Source organism: Schistocerca americana, chromosome 7 (genome assembly GCF_021461395.2).
Source record: "Schistocerca americana isolate TAMUIC-IGC-003095 chromosome 7, iqSchAmer2.1, whole genome shotgun sequence".
Taxonomy (NCBI): domain Eukaryota; kingdom Metazoa; phylum Arthropoda; class Insecta; order Orthoptera; family Acrididae; genus Schistocerca; species Schistocerca americana.
In genome coordinates, this window is record NC_060125.1 from 368143387 (window position 1) to 368167130 (window position 23744).

A 23744-nucleotide genomic window follows, 5' to 3' on the forward strand; every position below is an offset into this window, starting at 1 on the left:
TAGGTCCGCTGCCTTTAAACAACCTGGTAGACACTGAAGAAATAGGATCGGAACACCAAAAAATAATTAATACAGAGTAATCAAATATCAGGAATACAACTGTCTAGGTAACATATTTTGGCGATTAACACCGCAAGATCACAGGTTAATGTAAGCGCGAGATAAGCCATCGCAAATGTGAGATGTTGGTACAGCAATAACCGGTGTAAAGGCCAGAATGTTGAATACATGTATGCAGATGTGCATGCATTGTGTTGTATAGGTGCCGGAAGTCGGCTTGTGGGATGAAATTCCATGCCTGTTGCACTTCGTCGGTCAATATAGGAACGGCTAATGACGGTTGTTGATGACGCTGGAGTTGTCGTCCGATAATATCCCATACGTGGACGACTGGAGAAAGATCTGGTGATCGAGCAGGCAATGGCAACATGCCGACACTCCGCAGTGGAAAACACTCCGTGGAACACTGTCCATCAATGGCAGCACCACAGGCCGAATCACCAGACTGAAGCACAGATTTGCTGTCGAGATGCGTGAGAAAACCAGTAGAATGCTCTTGCTGTCATAGGAAATCTCACCCCAGATCATAACTCCAGGTGTAGGTCCAGTATCTTCAGCACGCGGACAGGTTGGTTGCAGGCCCTCACTGGCCTCCTCCTAATAAACACACGGCCATCAGTGGCACCGAGGCGGTAACAGCTTTCAACAGAAACACATTACACCTCCACCCTGCCCTCCAATGAGCTCTCGCTTGACACCACTGAAGTCGCAAGTAGCGGTGGTTTGGGCTCATTGGAATGCACGCTACAGGGCGTCTGCGTCGGAGCTGTCCTTCAAGTAACAGATTTCACTGTGGTGCCAACCGCTGCTCAAACTGCTGCTGCAAGTGCAAACGATGCGCCAGAGCCGTACGCCGAACACGATCGTTTCCCCTCTGCCACGTGGTCGTCCGGAGCCCGGTCTTCTTGCGACCGCACAATCGCGTAATAGGCACTGCCAGCAATCATGTACAGTGCCTAAAATCCTCCCAAGTCTTTCTGCAGTGTCGCAGAAGGAACATCCAGCTTCTCGTAGGCCTATTACACGACCTCGCCCAAACTCAGGAGGGTGTTGAAAGCGGCTTCTTGTCGCCTTAAAGGCATTCTCGCAGAACATCAACTCCCCACGTCGAACCTAGAAGGTAACTGACTAACGCTCATGACCATTACAGCGTGTATTTAAAACAAACCTGACTTGCATCCTCACTGTTGCGCTACTAGCTCCACTCACGCGACTGGCGCGAAACTCGAGTACATATCATCTTTCAGATGTAGAAACAAGCCTACCAACTTTCGGCTGTATCACACAACTCCTCCTTGCCGTAGAAACTTCTTTTTCCGTCAGTGTATTTCAACTTTACCGTAAAGGCACTAAAATCGTGCCCTTGTGTTTGAGAAGGCATTGCTAATTACGCATATAAATTTTTTTTTCGTGATTGTCTTTGGATTTCTATTCTTTTTCTTTTGTTCATATGGGCATTTCTAATTGTGATTATGTAACATTCTACTGTGGTTTTTAAATGTAAAGATGTAATTGTGATTATTTCCTTTGCCAATGGATAAATATGTTTCTCGCTTTGTACCTGTGGTAAAGTTCCTAAAGTTCTCTTTTGAAATATTATTAATTGTGAAAAATGCAGTCAATAACATTTATAAAGGTTTATGTAATTTATGATAACGATATAACATCTATAGACAGGGGATAGCGATAGTGATATCGAGAGTTGAAAGGTTGTTGCGTAGTAGAGGGGATGGTGGATGGCGTGTCTGCGAAGCGTGCGCATGAAAAAATAGTACTGTGTTAAATGAAAAGCATACGTAATTGTATGGACAGTGATACTGAACTATCAGATTGTTAATTCTCTTTACCACTGCGGTATGTAATGCCATCGCCAGCGAACTTTAAGAGCAAATAAACCGGACTGTGAAAGTGCCGCTAACATTACTTTGTTGTGGCCGACACGAACTGTGCCTTTATTCGAATGAACTTTGCTAGTATTGGTTTTGGGTGGTGGAACTGTTGTATATCACATTCTATGAAGCCATGAAAGTGAAGACAGACTAACTGTGCAATATAAATGGCTTTCAGTGACGTTGTCGAAGTTTGAAATGCGAGAACAGAGTGGACATTGTTTAGGGTTTGCTTCACATACATGAACAATTCTATGAACTGTGTATTTGTGGCTAAGACTAAATGAATATGACGAACCGTGTAATTACGGACGATAGCGTCACGGACAGTGCATCAAGTGTAAAAACGAGCGATGTCTACGTCATGTACTTTGAAAGAGAGGACATGTCAACAACGTTCGTATACTGGCGTCTTGTGATTTGTTAATCACCACGGGGTTAATTATACAGCTGTGCCGGAACTTTATTTGCGTTTCGCCGGAGAAGATTAACCAGCGGAACTGTTTGTATCCTGCTCTCATCATTGTAACCCGCCGACATCGTGCTGCCTAACGCAACGCTTCGTATGCAACAAAAAAGTACGGGATTTCGCTGAACGCTATCCCCTGACCTAGAAACTTTCTTTCTCTATTAAAAGTATAAGAATTACAGACTCTGTTTAATTAAATTCTTTGTTTAGTTTGTTTGCTTTATACTAACGAAAATAAAATTACAATCAGTGAATTAAAAATTGCCTGGTAGTCATTGTTGAAACACCAGTAAATATAAACTTCTTCCTCTCAGTAGGACTAATTCTCCTTGCATGTCAAAATTATTGTAGTTATTTTATGTAGTTTTATGTATTGTTATGAGACTAGATATATGACAGTAACTAATAAGAGTATTTTGTCGCGAAATATGGCTTCGCGAGAAAATTACGGCGACTGCCATAATTGCTTGCGTTCGGACCAATAATGTAAAAGCTGCTATTCCCGTATTGGTGCTTGTCCTGACGTGAGCGGGAATTATAAATGTCAGCTGTCAAATCACGTAGTGACTCTTTACCCAGTAATAAAAGTTTTTTGATATTGTATTGCTACGAATCGCAGTATTAAGAGACACTGGTTATACTCAAAAGTGGGTAAATGTATGGTGAAACCCCCAGCGTTCATGCGATTGTTAACAGTATTGTGTGTGATTCACGAAATTTTGTCACTTTTTCTAATTCCTTTGAAGTTTCAGAGAATATATACACAATTTTGTCGGTTCAGGTTAATTTCAGAGCAGTTTCTCGTGAATATTAGAGTTTTCAGTTCATAAACAAAGTGGGATCGTGACCAATTAAGAAGTATAACATACAGTGTGGTTTTCCAACTAGAATTTTGGATGACTTCACAGTTTAGATTTTGATAATTATTTTTCCTGTGGGTTTAGGTCATCACATGTTTAACGGAAAACGTTCTTTCCCAATGCACTATCGTGGTAAGCCTTACGTTGTGGCTCAAAGATTCTATCTGCCATTATCTCTCTTTTGCATTGGCCGCAAAAGGCAAGGGTTGGGGGTTCAAGAGAACGTTCCGGCACACTGGCAGGAAGATGCAATAGGTAGTCTTTCGATGATAAGAGTGCCCTACGGTACCCAAGGAAATCAAAAGTAGTGGCTGATATTTTACAGTAAGGCGAATACTGTAAATTGAAGTATTCCACTGTAAAGGAAATACCACCCGCAAGAGGTACACTCATAAAGTGCAAAAAAAATCGGGTTCCGACGGTTAGTTTTCTTATCAAAATAGCCTTCCAGCACACAGCGAAAAATTCACGCTGACTAATTAATTGCAGAGTGCATTAAAGGCCTTTATCACCTTCTCCATTAACTTGGCATTATTTACCATCCCTTTACCCAGCATCTGCAAGTCAAGACTCGACTAACATACGTCAGTTTGCCTCGGATAAAAAAGAAAAAAAACTTATAGATGTGAACCTATTACAGTGACCATGGTACGATACTGGTTATGTATAATGAAAATGCGTGAAGTGTGACGGAAATATGTGAAACAAAACTAAAATATTACAAACGTATTGTATACACTTCGTAGTGCGTTGTGTGCAATAGAAAACTAAGGATCGAATGGCTTAGTACAGGTGTACTGACACAGAATGAAGCTGCGTGTAATATTGGACGTCGCTGTAGCCCTTTTACAAATTCAAAAATGACGTGCTGACAACGTCTTCTCTTTCTTCGGATAGTTACATCTCACTTGTTCTGTTTCGTCCACCTCGAAAACTGACCATGATTCTCCACATCATACCTTACAAAAATGTTCAATCCTCGCTGTTGAATACTGTACCATACACACATATTACTACCTAGAGTGTTCTACACAGTAACATTAGAAGTTTTCAAGTTATTGGATGAAATTTAAACCTGGCTGAAAAACTCGCACAAAAGAAAAATGGGAAAAGCACTCTTCTGGTGCTGCAGGTCATGTTCCGTATTTTTTTTGGACGATGTACATTCAACAGACTCTGTTGTGGCTCATAACGACCGTTGAAAGTTTACGTTGATAGCAGAATGCGAAAAACTCTTTAAGAATACAACGATCGTAAGTCATCGGAACAGCCACTTCGTAGTTGGACGCACTACCAAACAACTACCGAAAAAAAGCCAGATTCAATGAAGAATTATTCGGATTAAACAGAAAAAAAACCGTGTACTTAAAAATACGGAGCAGAGAAGAGACGTTCGGGTACGAACCTTCTTGTAGGTCTTCCGCGTGGGTTTGAGTTCCTGGACCAGCCAGATTTAGAAAAGTATGATAGAGAGGAACTATAGTTGTACAACGATGTTTTGAGTTTCTTCGTGAGACATTCTCGGATGGCTCTGTTGGTGGAACATCACTCGCGAAAATCAAAGACAGGAGCTCGAAATCAGGTATAGTAGAGAGTGTTACCCAATCTGAAAGGCAGATCAGACTTCTAAAATTCATCCTAGAGGTTTTCGCGGGCAGATGTCTAGTTGCCCTATGGCCAACCAGATATAATTTAGATGTTAGGAAGAAATCCTCTTACGGCTGGTATGATCATGGTTTATTAAAACGCAACTCCTTTCGTGGCTTGAAGCCGCATCATCAGGTGCAACAACGTTAAAAAATCATAGACATACCCATCGCTCCGGTAAATTTTGACAACCCTTTGATCTTTTAACGTCGTTGCACCTGATGACACGGCTTTAAGCCGCGAAACCAGTTGTGTTTTAACATCCAGCAATATATCAGCTCTAAGTGGAGTTCTTCCTAACATCATGCCTTTCAACAGCTGCGGTTGATCGGAATCCATCTTGTTTCCAACACTCATTCCTAAATGAGATAGGCTGCGTCACTGTCTCCCTTTCACGGTTCGACTGCACGGGCCACGGAAATATTTCAGGGGAGGACTAGCATTAGCTACTGACTTCTGTTTCATTTGTGATGTTCTCAGTCCATTCTAAGTTTCACACTTTGGAAGATAAGTTTGGTTTTGTGTTTCAGACCACCGATACTCAACGGGTCTTCAAACTGCCCATTATACGATCTCCGTCACAGTAATTATTATACAATTGGCATACATTAACTAGACATTTCGAACAGCATGGAATATCACTGACCTGCTTTCTGGCACAGTGGTCTTCTATGCAGGAAACAAGTTACATTGATGGCCTAAACAAAGCTGACATCGAAATTTGCACGAAAAGTGTCCTCAAGATGTCATATGTGATATTACTTAACGTCAAAAATAGCCCTTTAAATGAATCTCGTCGGGTTTTCGGAAATGTCGTACTACGACGAGCGCTCTTGTAAAAGGGACTGACGATCTGCAACAAGCTTTGGAAAAAAGGGGCGACTATTATGTGCTTTTGTGATTTCAGCAAAGCTGTCGACACTGTCGACTTTGACATTCCACTTACTGAACTCACAAGTCAAGATTTCTCTCCAAGAGCTGTACAATGGTTCCACTCGTACCTTACGTTTCGCCAAGTGTATAATGATAGGAACAAATACGTTGCAATGGAAGACTGCAGTACCAGGCGTCCCACAAGGATTAGCAGTGGATCCCTCACCTTTCTCATTACATTCGATGATTCTTTCCAAATGCAAAAATCACTTATACGGTGATAAATTTCAGTTATACGTGAGTGTATGCTCAATAAGCCCGTTCGCCGGCCGTTGTGGCCGAGCGGTTCTAGGCACTACAGTCTGGAGCCGCGCGACCGCTACGGTCGCAGGTTCGAATCCTGCCTCGGGCATGGATGTGTGTGATGTCCTTAGGTTAGTTAGGTTTAAGTAGTTCTAAGTTCTAGAGGACTGATGACCTCAGCAGTTAACTCCCAAGTTCCATAGTATTCAGAGCCATTTGAACCATTTTTTGAATAAGCCCGTTCACAGTCATCTATAATGTAAATTCTGACTGACTTCTTTTATCAGAATGGACACAGAACATAGGATTGAAATTTACGCCACCTAAAACGCAAGCAAGCCTCGTCGCTGACGAAAAGACTTATTAGCCTTCGAGTGACAGTATCTCTTCCACTTTTTAATTCTAAACAGCACAGAAATAACCTTTGCTTCGTCTGCAAAGGAACTGGGGATAATTCTGAACCATCACTTAGACTGGATTGAACCTATAACTTCAGTCTTCAATAAGGCGTCAGCGTCACTTCACTTACAACAGAAATATGAAAAATACTTTCTCTCGGGCTTAAAAGGAAGCTCGTAGAATCACCAATACTCCCAAAGATCTCCTAGAACTTTCGTATGATGGCTCACGCCAGCTGGAACTAGCGATGAATGCTTGTGAACAAAATATTTGTGACGTTCGCTATTCCGACCATACTACTGATGCCTACGAACAATTATCACGGCTACATGCCCATGTGAGTAGAAATTATTGTTCTTTGTGTTTGTTCTAACGTCTTCTCAATCACTACACTCCCTCTTATTTGTCTTCACCTCTTATACTACTATCTGAAGAACACAACAGAAGTATTCGTTCCCAACAAAGTAAAATCCTCTTCGCATCACTACATAACACTGTCATGTTCTCTAAATCCCACTTCCGAATAATTTTCCTCAAAATACCAAGAGAAATTAACTCCTTTCAAATTTCAAAAGACTGCTAATGGTCCACCTTCTGTCACAAAGCTACTTCTCCCATATTCTCGATAGCACCTCACTCTCGTCAACCCTTCTTGCCCGCCATTCTTCCTTCTTTTTTAACAGCTTTTGTCACGTTCATTTCAATATTCTCTTTCATTATTCCTTCCAAATCTGATAATATTAAAGACAGCGTCGGCTGTTCTAGACCAATCCATATTATAATGACTATTATTATTACTGTGAATGTTTTGTACCAGTTCTGGTATGCGTTGTTTCCGGCTAGATGTAAGAGAGGCGCTTAAGATTCTAATACGGTCAGGCTAAATAAGCAATCGTATGTATTATTTCTCAATGGCTTTTTTTGTCGGTACGCCATATCTCCCTTATTACTTAATCAAAAATAGTGATTGATACGTCATTTTCAAGATTTCGTTCAGCACTAACGACGAAAAATACATAAATATAAAGTCCGCCAAAAACACTCAACACTCTTTGTCAGGCTCTATCGAGACATCTAAATTGTCATTGGATTTGAGTTATGAGTGTGTTGTAGTATCGCCTTTGGTCAACAGATGTTAGTACTTTCACCCCAGTTGAGTAAACAAGATGACTGGAGCAGGCTTGACATTCGAGCAACGAAAATGTATTGTGAAGTGGTTTTTCGAGTTTGATAACGCTGCTGAAGTGCAACGTCAGTGGAGGTGTGTGTTTGAAACAGAACCGCCAACCCACCTAACAATTAAGAGCATCATTGACAAGTTTGAATTGCATTGAACGATTTGTGATATTCAAAAAAGAAAATCAGGAAGACAGCATACAGCTGCAAGTCCTGCTTCGTCAGCTATCGTGTTGGCAACGTTTGTTAATTCTTCACGGACATCTGCTACGTAATGTGCACATGAAGTGGGGGTTAGCAGTACAAGTGTACTAAGAATTCTGAAAGCTGCTAAGTACGAAGTTTACATTCTACGATTACTGCACGCGATTAATTATGACGATCCTGATCGCCGAATGGAATTTTGCGAATGGTGTCAGCAAATGGTAACTGATGGCGAACAATTTGTGACGAAGGTAACGTGGAGTGACGAGGCACAATTTAAACTTGATAGAACCGTGAATCGGCGTAACAGTGTGTACTGGGCATAGGAAAATATACCAGGGGTTCATGTGTTGTGTGGACCATCATCTAGGGGCTTAGTAGGACCCTCTTTCTTTGATGCTACTGTCACTGGAGAAGTGAAATGTTATGCACATCAGTTTTGCCAGGTATACTCGCGCTTTATGGAGCTGATGAAGAGGTCTTCTCCCAACAGGACGGGACGCCACCACATTACCACCTAGTCGTACTAGCTTTCCTGGATGGCAATTTTCCGGGGCATTGGACTGGACGAAGAGGGCCCATTGAGTTCCCTCCACGGTGCAATGGTACTTGAATTACGTAACCATTACGGGAGCTCACCTGAACCTCTCGATACCAGCTATATTCTACTGTGTTTCTGCAAAGTAGTTGACATATTTCTGAGACAACATTCAGATTTGATTTCACTTTTGATACATCGATATGTTTATATTGCAATGATATCATTCTTATGTGTATTCTTTCTTTTGTCACTATGATCTTTGACGTACTTGTAACTCTGATTTTTGGGCGCGTAAGCGACTATTAGTTAGTTGTTGAGTTGTTAGAGAGTCGGACGTCTTGGAAGCAATGTAGGAAAGACGCATATTGTAGTCAACTTATAAAATGTGAACTTTAACAATGACTGTGAGGAAGATATTTTCAAGTATGTTTTGTATTGTGAAGTGATGTTTTGTGTTTACGTGATATTGCAATTAAAAGGAAGCGTAACTTAAATTCGGAGTGCTGATTGCTTTTTTTACATCACCATTGTCCCGCAAAAGTGTAATCTTCAAGGATGGTTTGTGAAGCGCATCTACAAAACTTTTGAATATAGCAGAATAAAACCTAGGCCTCTTTGCATCCGAGCTTGGAATCATAACCACCTAGATTTTCAACGATTGGGCCATGATTTTACGACGAGACCAGCGTGGGAAACACAGGAGCGTAAGATCTGTGCCCCTCATGTGCAGTTGAAAAACGCACAGGAGGAGATAGATAGGATGAGGAAGGAGAAGGGGGTTGGGGAATGGGAGCTGGCTGTTGGCAAGAGATCTGCTAGGAGAAAAAAATTTTCAGATAGCTTTACTATTGGTGTTTACAATAGATATGACCAACTGTCAGAGTCTAGTGGAGAGGAATCTCTAGTAGGTGTAGATGTAGGAAGTATGCAGCAGACCTCAGTAGTTACTGTGCCTAGAACAGTTGCAAAGTCGAAGAGGAAGAAGAGGGTTCTGCTGTTAGGTAGTTCTCATGGCAGAGGTGTAGGCCAGCAGTTACAGGAAGTGCTGGGGAGTGAGTACCAGGTCACCAGCATTGTGAAGCCTAATGCAGGGTTGGCTCAGGTGACTTAACATAGGGGGGTTATGTAGGGATTTTACTAAAGAGGATCAGGTAGTGATTGTGGGTGGGGCTGGTAATAGTATTGATAGGGATGGGGAGTATAACATAGATGGTGACCTGGAAAAGATAGCCACCCAGAGTGGCAACACGAATGTGCATTTCGTGGAATTGTTTCAGCGTCACGATCGGCCCCATCTTAATACAGCCGTCAGGCGTAATAACATGAGACTTGGGGGTGCGCTGATGACAGAAAGCATGGGTCACATTTCAGTGGTGTCAGTGGAGTCTATCAGCAGGACGGGTTTCACTAGACATGGCCTGCACCTCAACAGGTATGGGAAGGGGAGGTTGGCAAAGCTTATAGGTGACAGCATAGGTGGGGTTGGTGGGATCACTCATGGGAAAATTCCTGCAGTAGTGGGTGTTAGAGCTGCACCTTTTTTAGATTGAAGTCAGCTAATAGGTATTCCTGCTTAAGGGAAGTCTCTCTAACAAGGGAATCACTTTTGACAAAGCTTAGGTATCCGAGTAATGAGGGAATTAGTATATTTCATCAAAATATACAAGGTATTAGAGATAAAGTTAGTGAACTGCTTATAGATGTTGACTCTGAAATTATTGGTATATCTGAACACTTCTTAAATAAGGAGATAATTCAGAGGCTTCCTTTACCAGGATACAGGTTGGCTGGCAGCTTTTCGAGGAGCTCTTTGCGGTGTGGGGGAGTAGCCATGTATGTGAAAAACGGCATCCCATTTGAGTCAATTGATGTTGAAAAGGTGTTTGAATGTTGTGCAGGTGTGGTTAAATTTAACGGAGCTAAACTTCTAACTGTTGTTATTTATAGATCCCCAGACTCCGATTTCACAACATTTTTGCTAAAGCTAGAGGAGGTTCTTGGTTCACTTTATAGGAAATACAAAAAGTTAGTTATATGTGGTGACTTCAATATTAATTGTATAAGTGATTGTGCAAGGAAGAGGATGCTGGTAGGCCTCTTTAATTCATATAATCTTATGCAAACCGTATTCTTTCCAACGAGAGTGCAAGGGAACAGTAGAACAACCATAGACAACATTTTTGTTCATTCCTCATTACTAGAAGGGCATTCTGTTAGCAAAAAGGTGAATGGCCTTTCAGATCATGATGCACAAATTTTAACTTTAAAAGATTTTTGTGCTGCAACACGTGTTAAATTTAGTTATCAGCTGTTCGGGAAAGCTGATCCAGTTGCTGTAGAGACCTTTGTAAACCTTATAAAGCAACAAGAGTGGCAAGATGTTTATAGCGCTGATACAGTAGACGATAAATATAATGCTTTTCTCAAGACTTTTCTCATGCTCTTTGAAAGTTCCTTTCCGTTAGAACGTTTAAAACAGGGTACTAGCGCAAACAGGCAGCCTGGGTGGCTGACTAGAGGGATAAGAATATCTTGTAGAACAAAGTGGCAATTATATCAAAACGTTAGAAACAGTCAAAATCTAAATGCAGCAGCCCATTACAAACAGTATTGTAAGGTGTTTAAAAATGTTATTAGGAAGGCAAAAAGTATGTGGTATGCAGATAGAACAGCTAAGTCTCAGGATAAAATTAAAACCATATGGTAAGTCGTAAAGGAAGTTGCTGGTCTGCAGAGACAGGTCGAGGATATAGAATCAGTGCGTAGTGGGAATGTCCGTGTTACTGATAAGTCGCATATATGTACAGTATTTAATAATCACTTTCTAAATATAGCAGGTGAACTAAATAGAAACCTAGTCCCAACAGGGAATCATATAGCGCTCTTAGAAAAAAGTTTTCCGAGACTGTTACCTGAAATGCTCCTCCATGATACTGACAAGAGGGAGATTGAGTTAATAATTAAATCACTAAAGACCAAGAACTCTCATGGATATGACGGGGTATCTAGCAGAATACTGAAGTATTGTTCTATGTATGTTAGCCCAGTTCTCAGCCATATCTGTAACTTTTCCTTTAGAAGTGGTCGGTTTCCTGACCGATTAAAGTACTCGGTAGTGAAGCCACTTTATAAAAAGGGAGACACTGATAATGTTGACAATTTTAGACCTATTTCTATGCCATCGGTGTTTGCTAAAGTTATCGAGAAGGTTGTATATACAAGGTTACTGGAGCATTTAAATTCACATAATTTGCTGTCAAATGTTCAGTTTGGTTTTAGAAATGGTTTAACAACTGAAAATGCTATATTCTCTTTTCTCTGTGAGGTTTTGGACGGATTAAATAGAAGGTTCCGAACGCTAGGTGTTTTCTTTGATTTAACGAAGGCTTTTGACTGTGCTGACCACAAAATATTACTGCAGAAGTTGGACCATTATGAAGTAATGGGAGTAGCTTACAATTGGTTCGCCTCTTACTTTAAGAACAGAAAGCAGAGGGTAATCCTCCGCAATATTGAGAGTGGTAGTGATGTTCAGTCCGAATGGGGCACTGTTAAGTGGGGCGTTCCCCAAGGGTCGGTGCTGGGGCCACTGCTGTTTCTTATTTATATAAATGATATGCCTTCTAGTATTACAGGTGATTCAAAAATATTTCTGTTTGCTGATGACACCAGCTTGATAGTGAAGGATCTTGTGTGTAATATTGAAACAGTAACAAATAATGTAGTTCATGAAATAAGTTCGTGGCTTGTGGAAAATAATTTGATGCCAAATCACAGTAAGACTCAGTTTTTACAGTTTCTAACTCACAATTCAACAAGAACCGATATTTTGATCAGACAGAATAGGCATATTATACGCGAGACGGAACAGTTCAAGTTCCTAGGCGTTCGGATAGATAGTAAGCTGTTGTGGAAAGCCCATGTCCAGGATCTTGTTCAGAAGCTAAATGCTGCTTTATTTACCATTAGAACAGTATCTGAAATAAGTGACACTTCAACACGAAAAGTAGTCTACTTCGCATATTTTCATACGCTTATGTCGTATGGTATTATTTTTTGGGGTAATTCTTCTGATTCAAAATGGGTATTTTTGGCTCAAAAACGGGCTGTTCGAGCTATATGTGGTGTAAGTTCGAGAACCTCTTGTCGACCCCCATTCAAAAATCTGGGAATTCTGACATTGCCCTCACAGTATATACTTTCTTTAATGTCGTTTGTTGTTAGCAATATTAGCCTATTCCCAAGAGTTAGCAGCTTTCACTCAGTTAATACTAGGCAGAAATCAAATCTGCATGTAGAATGCACTTCCTTGACTCTTGTGCAGAAAGGAGTGCAGTATTCTGCTGCATCCATTTTCAATAAGCTACCACAAGAACTCAAAAATCTTAGCAGTAGCCCAAACTCTTTTAAGTCTAAACTGAAGAGTTTCCTCATGGCTCACTCCTTCCATTCTGTCGAGGAGCTCCTGGAAGAGCTAAAAAATTAAGCAAATTCCAGTGTTACATTGTTGATTTTCTTCATTTAAACTTACGACTTGTCACCTGAATACGTTTTTTTATATTTCATTTTATCTGTTTCTAATACCGTGTTATAATTTCATGTATTGACTCGTTCCATGACCATGGAGACTTCTCCTTAATTTGGTCCCACGGAACAATAAATAAATAAATAAATAAAAAAGATGAGTGCCTAGTTTTTTGATTATTACATGAAATGACTATTAACTGTGCTCTAATGACACCTGCCACATAATATGACTGTTGTTGCCCGAAAATGCAGTATTTAGCAGCGTGAGCAACACCACAATCGTTATTAAATGCTGACCTTTATTGTGGTAGGGTTGTTAGAACGGTCGCCAGATCTAACACCTATGGACTTTTACTTCCGGGGAACCGTGAAAGATAACGTCGATCGACGTAGTAAACCACACATGCTGGAAGAACTTCGCCAGGAGATTACAGCGACATGTGCGGCGATCTCCACTCTAACACTGACTGACGTAGTTCCGGCGACCGCTCGTCGTTCTGTTATGCGTAAAGCCGCCAACGGTGAACATTTTGAACATTTAAAGCAACCATGTGCTAAACTGAAGGTTGTACAACATGTGTGATCAATTATTACATGTAAAATAAACACATAAGTAATACTTTTCGTTCCTTAAAGTGAGTATACATTTTTTGGCGGATTCTGTAGTTTAAAGTTATTGTTTTTGTTAAAAAACCTTATTTTGAATGCATTATAGCTTTTCATCTGATGTTCCATTCTTCTGCCAATATACCTGAGTTGTGGACAACATTTCACGACACACTTTCACAAGATTTTCAGAGACAGCACGCGCCAACCGAAGCCCACAATCTCACACCGCTGGAATGTGAGAATGTTTTTAAATGTCATGCCTAATCTTGCCAAAAAGTCAACCTGTCGCGCGTACAAAGTAGAAGAAGAACGTAAGCACGGCAAGACAGCTAGCGAGAAGCTAAATAAAGAACAGAACGCAATAACTGAGGAAGTCTTACATTCAGTGAGAAATCAGATTTCCAGTTTTTACTTCACTGACGGGCCCAGAGGCTCCGGTGAACCATTTGTCTACAAGTGTTACAGTTTACGAGGTGAAAACACGTTTGTTTGAACAGCTGCATGGATAGACATTGCTGCGAAGCTCCTACCAGGGGGGCTTATGCCACATTTAACTTTCAGACTACCTGTACCCATCTTGAATACATACGTCTTATCTATTCGCAGTCACATAAGGACGCACGGCTTTCCTGAGATTCTGATATCATTTGGGATGAGATTTCAGTTGTTCCCAAAGACGAGCTAGTAGCTGTCTATAAATTTTTAAGGGACATCATGAATAATAATATCCGTTGTTGAGGCTAAATTATTCTGTTGGCAGCGCTTTCCATTAAGTATTACTTACGGTTGGACATGCAAATATAAGTGCCATTGTCGAAAACTACAGTCAAACAATCATCCTTATGGTTCCATGTTACAATTTGTCAAGTGAACTCAAAATATGAGGGCAAATAGTGATCCCATTTCCCCCGTAAAGTTACTTAAACAGGATAATGTTGATACACAAATTGAAACAGATTATTTCAATGAGGACATCAAAATTCCTAAACATTGTTATCGTAGTTACGACAGTTTTATTACCATTACATTCAGTGCCACAGAAATCTATGAACAAAATGTTTTGCAGATCCGTCCAGCGGCGATCCTATGCCCAAAAATTTATGGTTGAACGTACAAAAATTAACGAATATGTCACTTCCATTTGTTACCTGCAGAGGCAAAGCTTTACCTCATTTCTGATTCTGACCAACTTGAACAAGTAAACAACTTTCAATTGTACCTCATAGAATTTTTGAACTCCGTGAAAACTGTGCCCTTACCCGGCAATACCTTCTGATTCAACCACGCCATTCCAAATGACAACGAAACAGTACCCAATAAAAGTAGCCTTCGCTCTGACCATTAATAAAGCACAAGGTCAGATGGTTCAAAGGGTAGGACTGTATTTACCAGAACCTGTTTCTTCGCATGGACAGTTATACGCGACTTTTTCACGAGTTGGCAAAAGCAGTGACATTTCTGTTTGTTCTAAACACACATACAGCCAAAAAGCAAACGACGACCACATTACAACTGTTAACGATGTTTTCGAAGAAGTTTTCTAAGGTACAGAATTTTAAAAAAATAAATTGATCCGACAAAAACAATATCTGCTTCTATATGTTTTTCAGTTAAATATACTGTACATAATGATATCGATTTTTTTACAATGAGACTAATATATGTTACCATATTCAAAATATAATACGTTTCATTAACAAATACTTGCATTTCCTTATTTAAAAAATGTTCAAATGTGTGTGAAATCTTATGGGACTTACCTGCTAAGGTCATCAGTCCTTAAGCTTACACATTGCTTAACCTAAATTATCCTAAGGAAAAACACACACACCCATGCCCGAGGGAGGACTCTAACCTCCGCTAGGACCAGCCGCACTGCCAATGACTGGAGCGCCTTGACCGCTCGGCTAATCCCGCGCGGTTCCCTTATTTCCCCATTACTATGTTACCTATTGGTGACATAAGCACAGAGTGCGAATTGTCCGCACGGGTCAGCTAGTAAATAAATAAATGTCGATGTGGAGCAGAGTAAAAGTTTCTGCAACAATACGTTTGGAGTTTAAGATAGTGGTAGCGAACCTAAACTGCACATAAGTAGAAAAGAGTAAATTTCAAGGATTTTAATATGCGATGGTCCAGAAGTTTGTTATCAATAAGGAGGTGACTAAAATACGAAATGAAGAGGTAAAAAGAAGAACATATTTCTAGTAAAATCACTCATCAGAAAAATGAGTAGATGGTAATGGTATACATTCTTAGACAGGAACAGTTAACTTAGCTTTTGAAGCAACAGTGGAGAGAAAAGTTATGCGTGATAAATGAAAAGACTGGCACAACGTAAAAAGAAATAATACTGTACGAAGAAACGTGATTACGAAAGCACATAACCAACGGCATAGAAGTTGTTAGACATTTCAATTGGTCCACTGGCTACAGTGCCTAAACTGAAGTTTGGTGCGTAGCAGTTCACATGACTAAAAGGAAAGCCCAACATTTTAGCTCCCCTGGGCCACACTGGAAGAAGACGAGCATTTTTGGGCCGTACATAATACAGCTAACATTAACAATAAGATATGAGCAAATTTAAAAATAAAAAATAAATAAACGGGTGGACGAATGAGAGATTAGCATCGTGTTGCCAGAGTTTGAAACAGAAAATATTCAATTTATCGTAACTTTATAAAAACGGAATTTTATGGAACGTTTTATTTACCGATCGCTTGATGGTTGCTCACTTCTTGGGTCGCATTGGTACTTGCTTTGAGCAGCATGCGCGCCCCGGGTTGGACACACCTGCTCTAGAACGTACACGTTCACAGTATATTATGACCTTCACACCGTCAACGCATGTTAGATGGAACAGAGGTCCAGACTAACCATCGTGGCAGAGTTCAGCTAGTCTGTCTCCATTTAAATTCTAATTCCTTCGTTTAGCAAGCAATACCTCACTAAAAACTACTCTCCGCATTCTGCTGTGATGCATTTAACGGCGGGGTATGTACATTGCGCTCAAATTCCAAACTACCCTGATTCACGTTGCTAAACATTTCACACAATCAGGTAAACAGCGGCTGTATGAAATGAAAGCTGTTGTACGCGTGCCCCTGCCGCAACGCAAACAACAGATCAGAGTAACAACATCAAACAAAAACAAGTCCTTTCAGGAAACAGACAAATAAAAAAGAATCATTACCAGAAAGAATGAAACCGAAGTGTATTGCTTGCTAGCTAGTTAACTGTACCGTTTCCACACAAATGGAATTTAGGTTGACTTTTTTTTTCCTTTTTATCGTTGCAGAAATTGCACAGCAGGCATCACCATGCTAATTGTTAACCACATTATGAAATTCGCAAAGAAAGCCTGAGCAGAAAAGGACCATTACGTTACACTGTACAGTTTATAATGCCCCACAAACAAACGAATATAATATAGCTTACAACGACCAATGGCAACATGAATACAGAACAATGGTATAGCATAAAATGCAGTAAGAACGCGCTGCATGCTACAATGTCAACAAAAACCGTACCGAGGCGATTAAACGAAACTTCTGCCCAACTACGGAAGCAAAATGATTCATTAACTATGCAAAAAATTTGGTAGTCTCTATTCCAATCACGAAAGATCGAGAGAGCAACTACCTACGGACTCAAAAGCGAGTACAATGGATAAATAAGATCTTTACATGAACCGTCATTATACCCTTAGGTATAAGGCAATCACTCTCTTTCATAAGCCTAGCTCTCTCTCTCTCTCTCTCTCTCTCTCTCTCTCTCTCAGTATTACTTTTCTTTCATTCGTGTTGCTGTAGCGTTTTGTCACGGAGGGAGGGAGGGAAGCGAGCATAATCGCCCAACAAATGAACCGTCATTAGTATCTTCGGAAGTCTTTTCGCTGCTAATATGTGATAATTAAGCTATACAACACTTTTTACAAATTATCGGCGCTTACCTCGACGGCACTTCAATTAAACACCGCAGTTGAAAAATACAGCATGAATACACAACCTGTTTGAAATTCTACTGACACTGGAATACCATGTAAGAAGGAAGCGGGAGCTGTGTTACAAACATTTTGAGTCAAATTGGAACAGGTGACAATACGTCCACAACCAATTATATTGAGATAGGGAACCAATGGTCAGAAATGCACAAACACAGAATATGCCCAATAAAAACGTAACTCACAGCAACTGTTCAAACTGACGACTGCCAGTCTCAACGGATGCGTGGCAATGGCGCACGGTGTCTGTTGTACCAGGAGACGGGCAGCTTGGATCCTGGCAAGCAGGTCTCCATCCGTTACTATGGATATTTTATACGCCAACGCCTTGACGTAACCCCAGAGAAAAAAGGCCAGAGCGACCCCGCTGGCCATAGGACAGGATATCCTCTTTCAATTCAACGATGAGGATACGTGTTGTTTATGTGCTCACGGACATTAACAATGCGGGGGGCTGGTGCACTGTTGCGTTGAAACCGCATCATTTCGCAGACAACAAGGAGTAAAGTCTCCAAGAACTATGGCAGCACATCTCACACGAACACCACGTAAATTGGTCCGGGCAAAGGAGGGAGGGAGTGGGGGGGGGGGGGGGGGCAAATAGGTCCTACTAGGTGACCTTGGACAATGCCCGCCCATACGCTGAGAGAGAACCATTGCTGGTGGCCACCGATGTGGGTGTTGTGGGGATTGTCCTCACTCCAGAAATGCCTGTTGCGGCTGTTTATTACTCGTTGTTTGTTCCATTGTACAATAGACACCCGAGACGTGTGCGGCAGAACTGCATGCGCCGTTGCGACACATGCATTGAGGCTGGCGGTCGTCGCTTTGAACAATTGTCATAAGCTACGTTGTACTCTGTGTATGCGGCCTACACTGTGTATGTCCATAACACAATAAATTTGCACTTCTGACAACTGGTTCCCTATCCCAATATAATCGGTTACGAATCCACTATCACCTGCTTCGATTTCACCCAAAAGGTTTGAGACGACCCATATAAAAGACATCAGCAGCTCGCCTGCAGAATCTCACTATACCAATTATGCATTTTTAGATGCTTAACAAATCGTCAGTCAGACCAAACCAATTATTTCTTTACGAGATTCAGTATCTCCAAAAACACAATTACAAGTCGGCTAACGTTTATGAAAACTACTCTATACTAAAAGAATAGCCCGAAATAATACACGGATATTTAGAACAGTCTACCAGCTGTATTTGTTGTGGACTTTAATTCTACATGCTAGTCAATCCAGTGCAACTGCCTTCGTTTCTGCATAGCTACTACGAGCTATATACTGTTCAACCTTGTTAACGTAGTCAAGCCTTGGTCACCATCAACAGTTTTTACCACTCACACTTTACTCCATTACCAAATTAATTATCGTTTATGCCTCATAAATGTCCTGTCAAGACGACTCTGTGGGCCATTTCAAGATTACAAAGGGACCGCGCCTAACCACCAACATCAATTTCGCACAAATTTATGGTGTATGCAGGACTTGGCCAGAAATGAAAGTCGTAGACGTGGGAGCTCCAGAAGCCTTATCGTTTAGAAGCAACAGCATTCTCGGCGCGGGTCAGCCGAGGCCAGAGGCATTTATGTTAACGTAGATTCAAAGCAGTTCTTGGCGCAGTGGAAAGTGTACAGAACAGTAATACGAGAGTCGTGAGTTCGACTCCCTACGGGAAAAGGCTTTTATTTTCAATTTTTACGTTATTTAAACTTCAAATAAACCGAAATAATTTTCGTAAGAGTCATGAAATGAAACGCAAAAGAAAATTTGGGATTGCAATTAATTTCCAAGAAAGGATTGTGCTGAAGTGTCCACGAGAACTCTGCAAATAACTTTCCGAGAACAGCCTGTAATTAAAGCGTACAGGACTTCGTATCGCGTTAGTTTTACATTGGCCTTCGAGCAGCCCTCGGCAGCTGCGCGCGAGCAATAGGTTCCCCTGCTTTTACGATGAATATCACTTCAGTACGTGTAGATCATCAACTGTAAAATAATAAAGGAATCTAATTTTATACACGAAGTTCTCGTGTACGCCTAACAACCTCTTCCGGGAAATTTATTTGTAATTCGAAACTTCCCTTTTCACACCCTTTACGAAAATATTACTTAATACAGTACAATATACTGAGCATTATTTACGTGTATTTGGAGTATAAGTAACGTAAAAACTAAAAATAAAACAGTTTCCTCATAGGGACTCGACTCCATGACCTCAGATAATCGTTCTGAATTCAGTCCGCTAAGCCAACAACTGCCTGGAGACTGCGCCAATATAAATGACTCGTGTCTCACCCAATCCACTTTAGAATGCTACTTTTTCTACACGCTTGGCCGTGTTGCCACTTTTATCACTTTCATCTCTGACTAATGCCCCCAAAAACAAAAAATTTGGACGAAATCGATGATGACGGGTAGGAACAGTCCCCCTGTTCGGCTGTACGACTTCTGTGGTACGAAGGGCTGTCAGTATGGTAAATTTCCTGCGTTTTGAGTACACCGCAGCCACGCCTTCGAACATTCAACCACTTTCGTGACACAAAAAATGGAATATCTGCCTTCTTGTGGTCGCTGTGGTCAAAACACTAGATGATGTTGACTACCTCGTAGCTATCTTCAACACAATGCAACAGAATTGCGCGCTGCCGCTTTGGAGACAGCTAGGGCGGCTATGTGGTCTCACAGAGTGCGTAAACATCTTCTTAGTAACAATTTCGTCTTCGGGCTTCCACTGCGATAAAAAGTACACGCCCTCCAACAGGATGGTTCACGGAGGAGGTTGGCAAGGTAACACGTGGAGTGGAACACGTTTCAACGACGTCGGGTATTCTTTGCCAGTGAGTGCAAGATTTGTCTATCATCTATTATCATACAAGAATGTGGAGAACGAGATACCACTGCATATGTTGTGCATGCGTACCGTGGAGACTTTTCGGAGGCACAAAACGCAAGCGGCGAAGCCGCAACCGCGGTCCAGTCTAGTTCCCAGCTCAAAGAGAAAGAGTTGATTGAAATTAATTTTGCAATACCAATTACAAATTCGAGTGCTTGCAAATGTCCGAGTTCACTGATTGAAATCATGTACCAGACTGTCATTTAATTAAAAAGTCAACCATTTTATATAATAAGTTTAATTTCCTCTGGCGAACAGATACCAACAATGGCTCGCCTGCATAGAGGCCCATCGATTGGCGGAAGCGAAGTACTTTTCACATTCACTATTTAAGTAATTTATAAAGCACAAACGATGGCAAAAATCTGCAAAATTCAGGGCCATTATGTCGGAGCCACGCTGACGTGCTGAGGCAGTAATTCCACCCGCGGTCTGAGAACAAGCGCCAGGCGCCAAGACTTTCCCAACTTGTGCATCACAAAGCCGTGCCGCCCCACCAATCCGAGGCATCAGCAACATTTCATTCTCCACTCTATCATGTTGTCCATGGGAATCTATTCTTGTCCATGAATGCACATTATGATGTGGTGTCTGAGTTTACAAAAGTACAGAAACAACACTGTCGCACGCTATTCCGTTGAAGATCCTGGATGTCTTCACACTGTAAATAGTAGTAATGCAGAGGTTACCTCCATTTTGATACAAAAGCGTTGTCTGCTCCGTAACTTTGCGACTTCCTTTTCCGTTTAATTTTCAGACTGTATTTAAGCAGGTCCAAGAATTCTGGAAATCAGTAAAGTCCATATTACTTGCAATTCAGAAGGTCTCTAGTCTTGGAGGTCGTTCTCGCTGACGGGGCACTGACTCCAGCAGCTCTAAATCCTTTGAACAGTTTTTTTTTACAGTTCAGTGAGTTTCATTTCCGTATTTAGTACTGCGTGTAAATCTTTCTTATATTTATACAATTCCTCTTCAGATATTGCGAAACGAAACCGGCTTTGCAGGCAATGTAACTTTAAGCGTATTCTCCACCTTTGTTTAATCAAAAAATTTACAGGCCTTTCTTTTTCACTGAAAGCTATTACTCTGCATGTGTTCTGTGGGCTAGAAAGCTATTATATTTTTGCTCTGTGCTTTGATTACTACAACAATCGTTGCTCGAACCACAATTCACGGAATCGTCAGAGTTGTTTCCTCTTCATATAATGCCTATCGGCTTCTGTCTCGGGTTCTTCGGCCGACGTTCATCTAATGATTTTTCTGACGTTTCGCCAGCACGAGTGGCTGGCATTGTCAAAGCTTCACCCTCCACTGCCGGTGGTGAACTCGGCAATGGAGGGTGAAGCTTTGACAATGCCAGCCACTCGCGCTGGCGAAACGTCAGAAAAATCATTAGATGAACGTCGGCCGAAGAACCCGCGACAGAAGCCAATAGGCAGTTTGTCAACAAGTGGCCACGAAAGCCTTAACAATTTTGTCTTCATATAATGTTTCTGTGATTTCTAACAAAATGTCGACATCATTCAAACGAATATCGAAAAAATTAATAAGAAGTAACACACATGTACGTCTTCAGAAGATGTAGCTGATTTGAATTGCACACCATGTTCTGGATATAGCCGGCCGGGATGGCCGAGCGGTTCTAGACGCTACAGTCTGGAACCGCGCGACCGCTACGGTCGCAGGTTCGAATCCTGCCTCGGGCATGGATGTGTGTGATGTCCTTAACTTCTAAGTCCCATAGTGCTCAGAGTCATTTGAACCATTTTTTGTTCTGGATACTTTATCTTTGCGAGGTTGAAAACATTCATTGGATCCCACATTACTGTGAAACTCTGGAAGTTGCACCATGACAGATGCTGTTCGCAAGGATATCCGGAAGGGAAAAAAAAATTAATTCAGTTTCACATCCACTCTTAACACTTAAGCGATACCGCAGAATCAACAGCTAATTATTATGATATTAGACGAGATACAAATTCGAGTGAATACTAACTGCGAACAACAGTGAAAATATCAATGGAAACGGAAATTCGCTTGACAAATTACGACCGTGTTATCTGTTTATCGATGTGTCGTCAATGAAGGATACGCGTTTTCTGTGTTGCGCATGTCCTGTATGCCACAGCTACGGTAGGGGCATACATTACTCCAGCCGCCTAGCGAGCTATGAATTTGGCAATTTTCAACATTTTTTAAAATACTTGTAGTGTATCTTAGAAACGAAAATTTTTACTGTTTTTTTTCTGCGTATTCTTCCTGTACAAAACATTTTTTTCTTGGGGGGGGGGGGGGGGGGGGGGTTCCGACATATCGGATTGGACCATTCTTTTTTAAGCATAGTTGACATCAGTTGAGGCTTGCAATGTATACTCGCAGGAAGCCTCCTCATACACTATAGGCCCGGGGCAGCTGTTAAAGAGTGGACGTGCTTGAGGATCAACGTCTCAACCTGTGGACATTATGCTAAGGACGATCCAAGCTTATTACAATGCACGGTATGGAGCAACACCAACATAATTATATTTTAGTGGAAAGTTACTATTTTTCTGATTTTCCCGCGCTAACAGTGGTTAAGCTCTGCCGGTATAAAATCTATTCCTGGGCTGCTGTGCTGCCTCAAGTAATTATTGTCCTTTTTTTAAAATATAGCTTTTTATTTCATTTGCTGTTTCCCTTGAATCGAAACCCTCACACGTTCGCAGATACGGATGTGCAAAACTGTTCTTGAGAAGTTCATGAGTGGAGATGTCAGCTGCACGAAAAAGAGCGAATCCTTATCCGGAGCCCGACTCCGTGAAATACGAAGTTCGAGTCACCTCACAAGTTTCTGTTTCTCCACTACCCAAACACGGTGTTCCAGTACTAGCTGGCATCGTAAGTGAAGATGCGTGCGGGCCCCGTCGTACAAGTGCAGTTGGCCTGGCGACAGCGGGCGGTACTCACGGTGAGGTTAACGTTGGGCACGGAGGGTCCGTGGCAGAGCAGCAGCCGCACGATGTCCACGTTGCCCGCCCACGCGGCCAGGTGCAGCGGCGACGAGCCCTTGCCGTCCACGATGTTGGTCGACGCCTCGTGCGCCAGCAGCAGCTGCACCACCTCTCTGCAACAGGTGAACACGTCTCCACCTGTAGACACACACTTCAGGCATCTTCCTATTCGAAAGAAACACACTGTGGGGGTATTTAGATCTACATCCCGACTCCGTGCTCACTGTTTAAAGAGTCACAAAGGTTGTTTTTTTTTTTTTTTGTGAGATCGGTGAATTTGCAAA

The 23744-nt window shown here is 41.5% G+C and overlaps 1 protein-coding gene across 1 annotated transcript in view; it reads right to left on the reverse strand.

Moving 5' to 3' along the window:
- LOC124622942 (ankyrin repeat and SAM domain-containing protein 1A-like) overlaps positions 1-23744 on the reverse strand; it is a 579621-nt gene that overhangs the window by 334655 nt on the left and 221222 nt on the right. The window contains exon 3 of the mRNA XM_047148732.1: positions 23417-23573. Coding sequence (XP_047004688.1) covers positions 23417-23573 — 157 coding nt within the window. The remainder of the gene's footprint in view (positions 1-23416; positions 23574-23744) is intronic.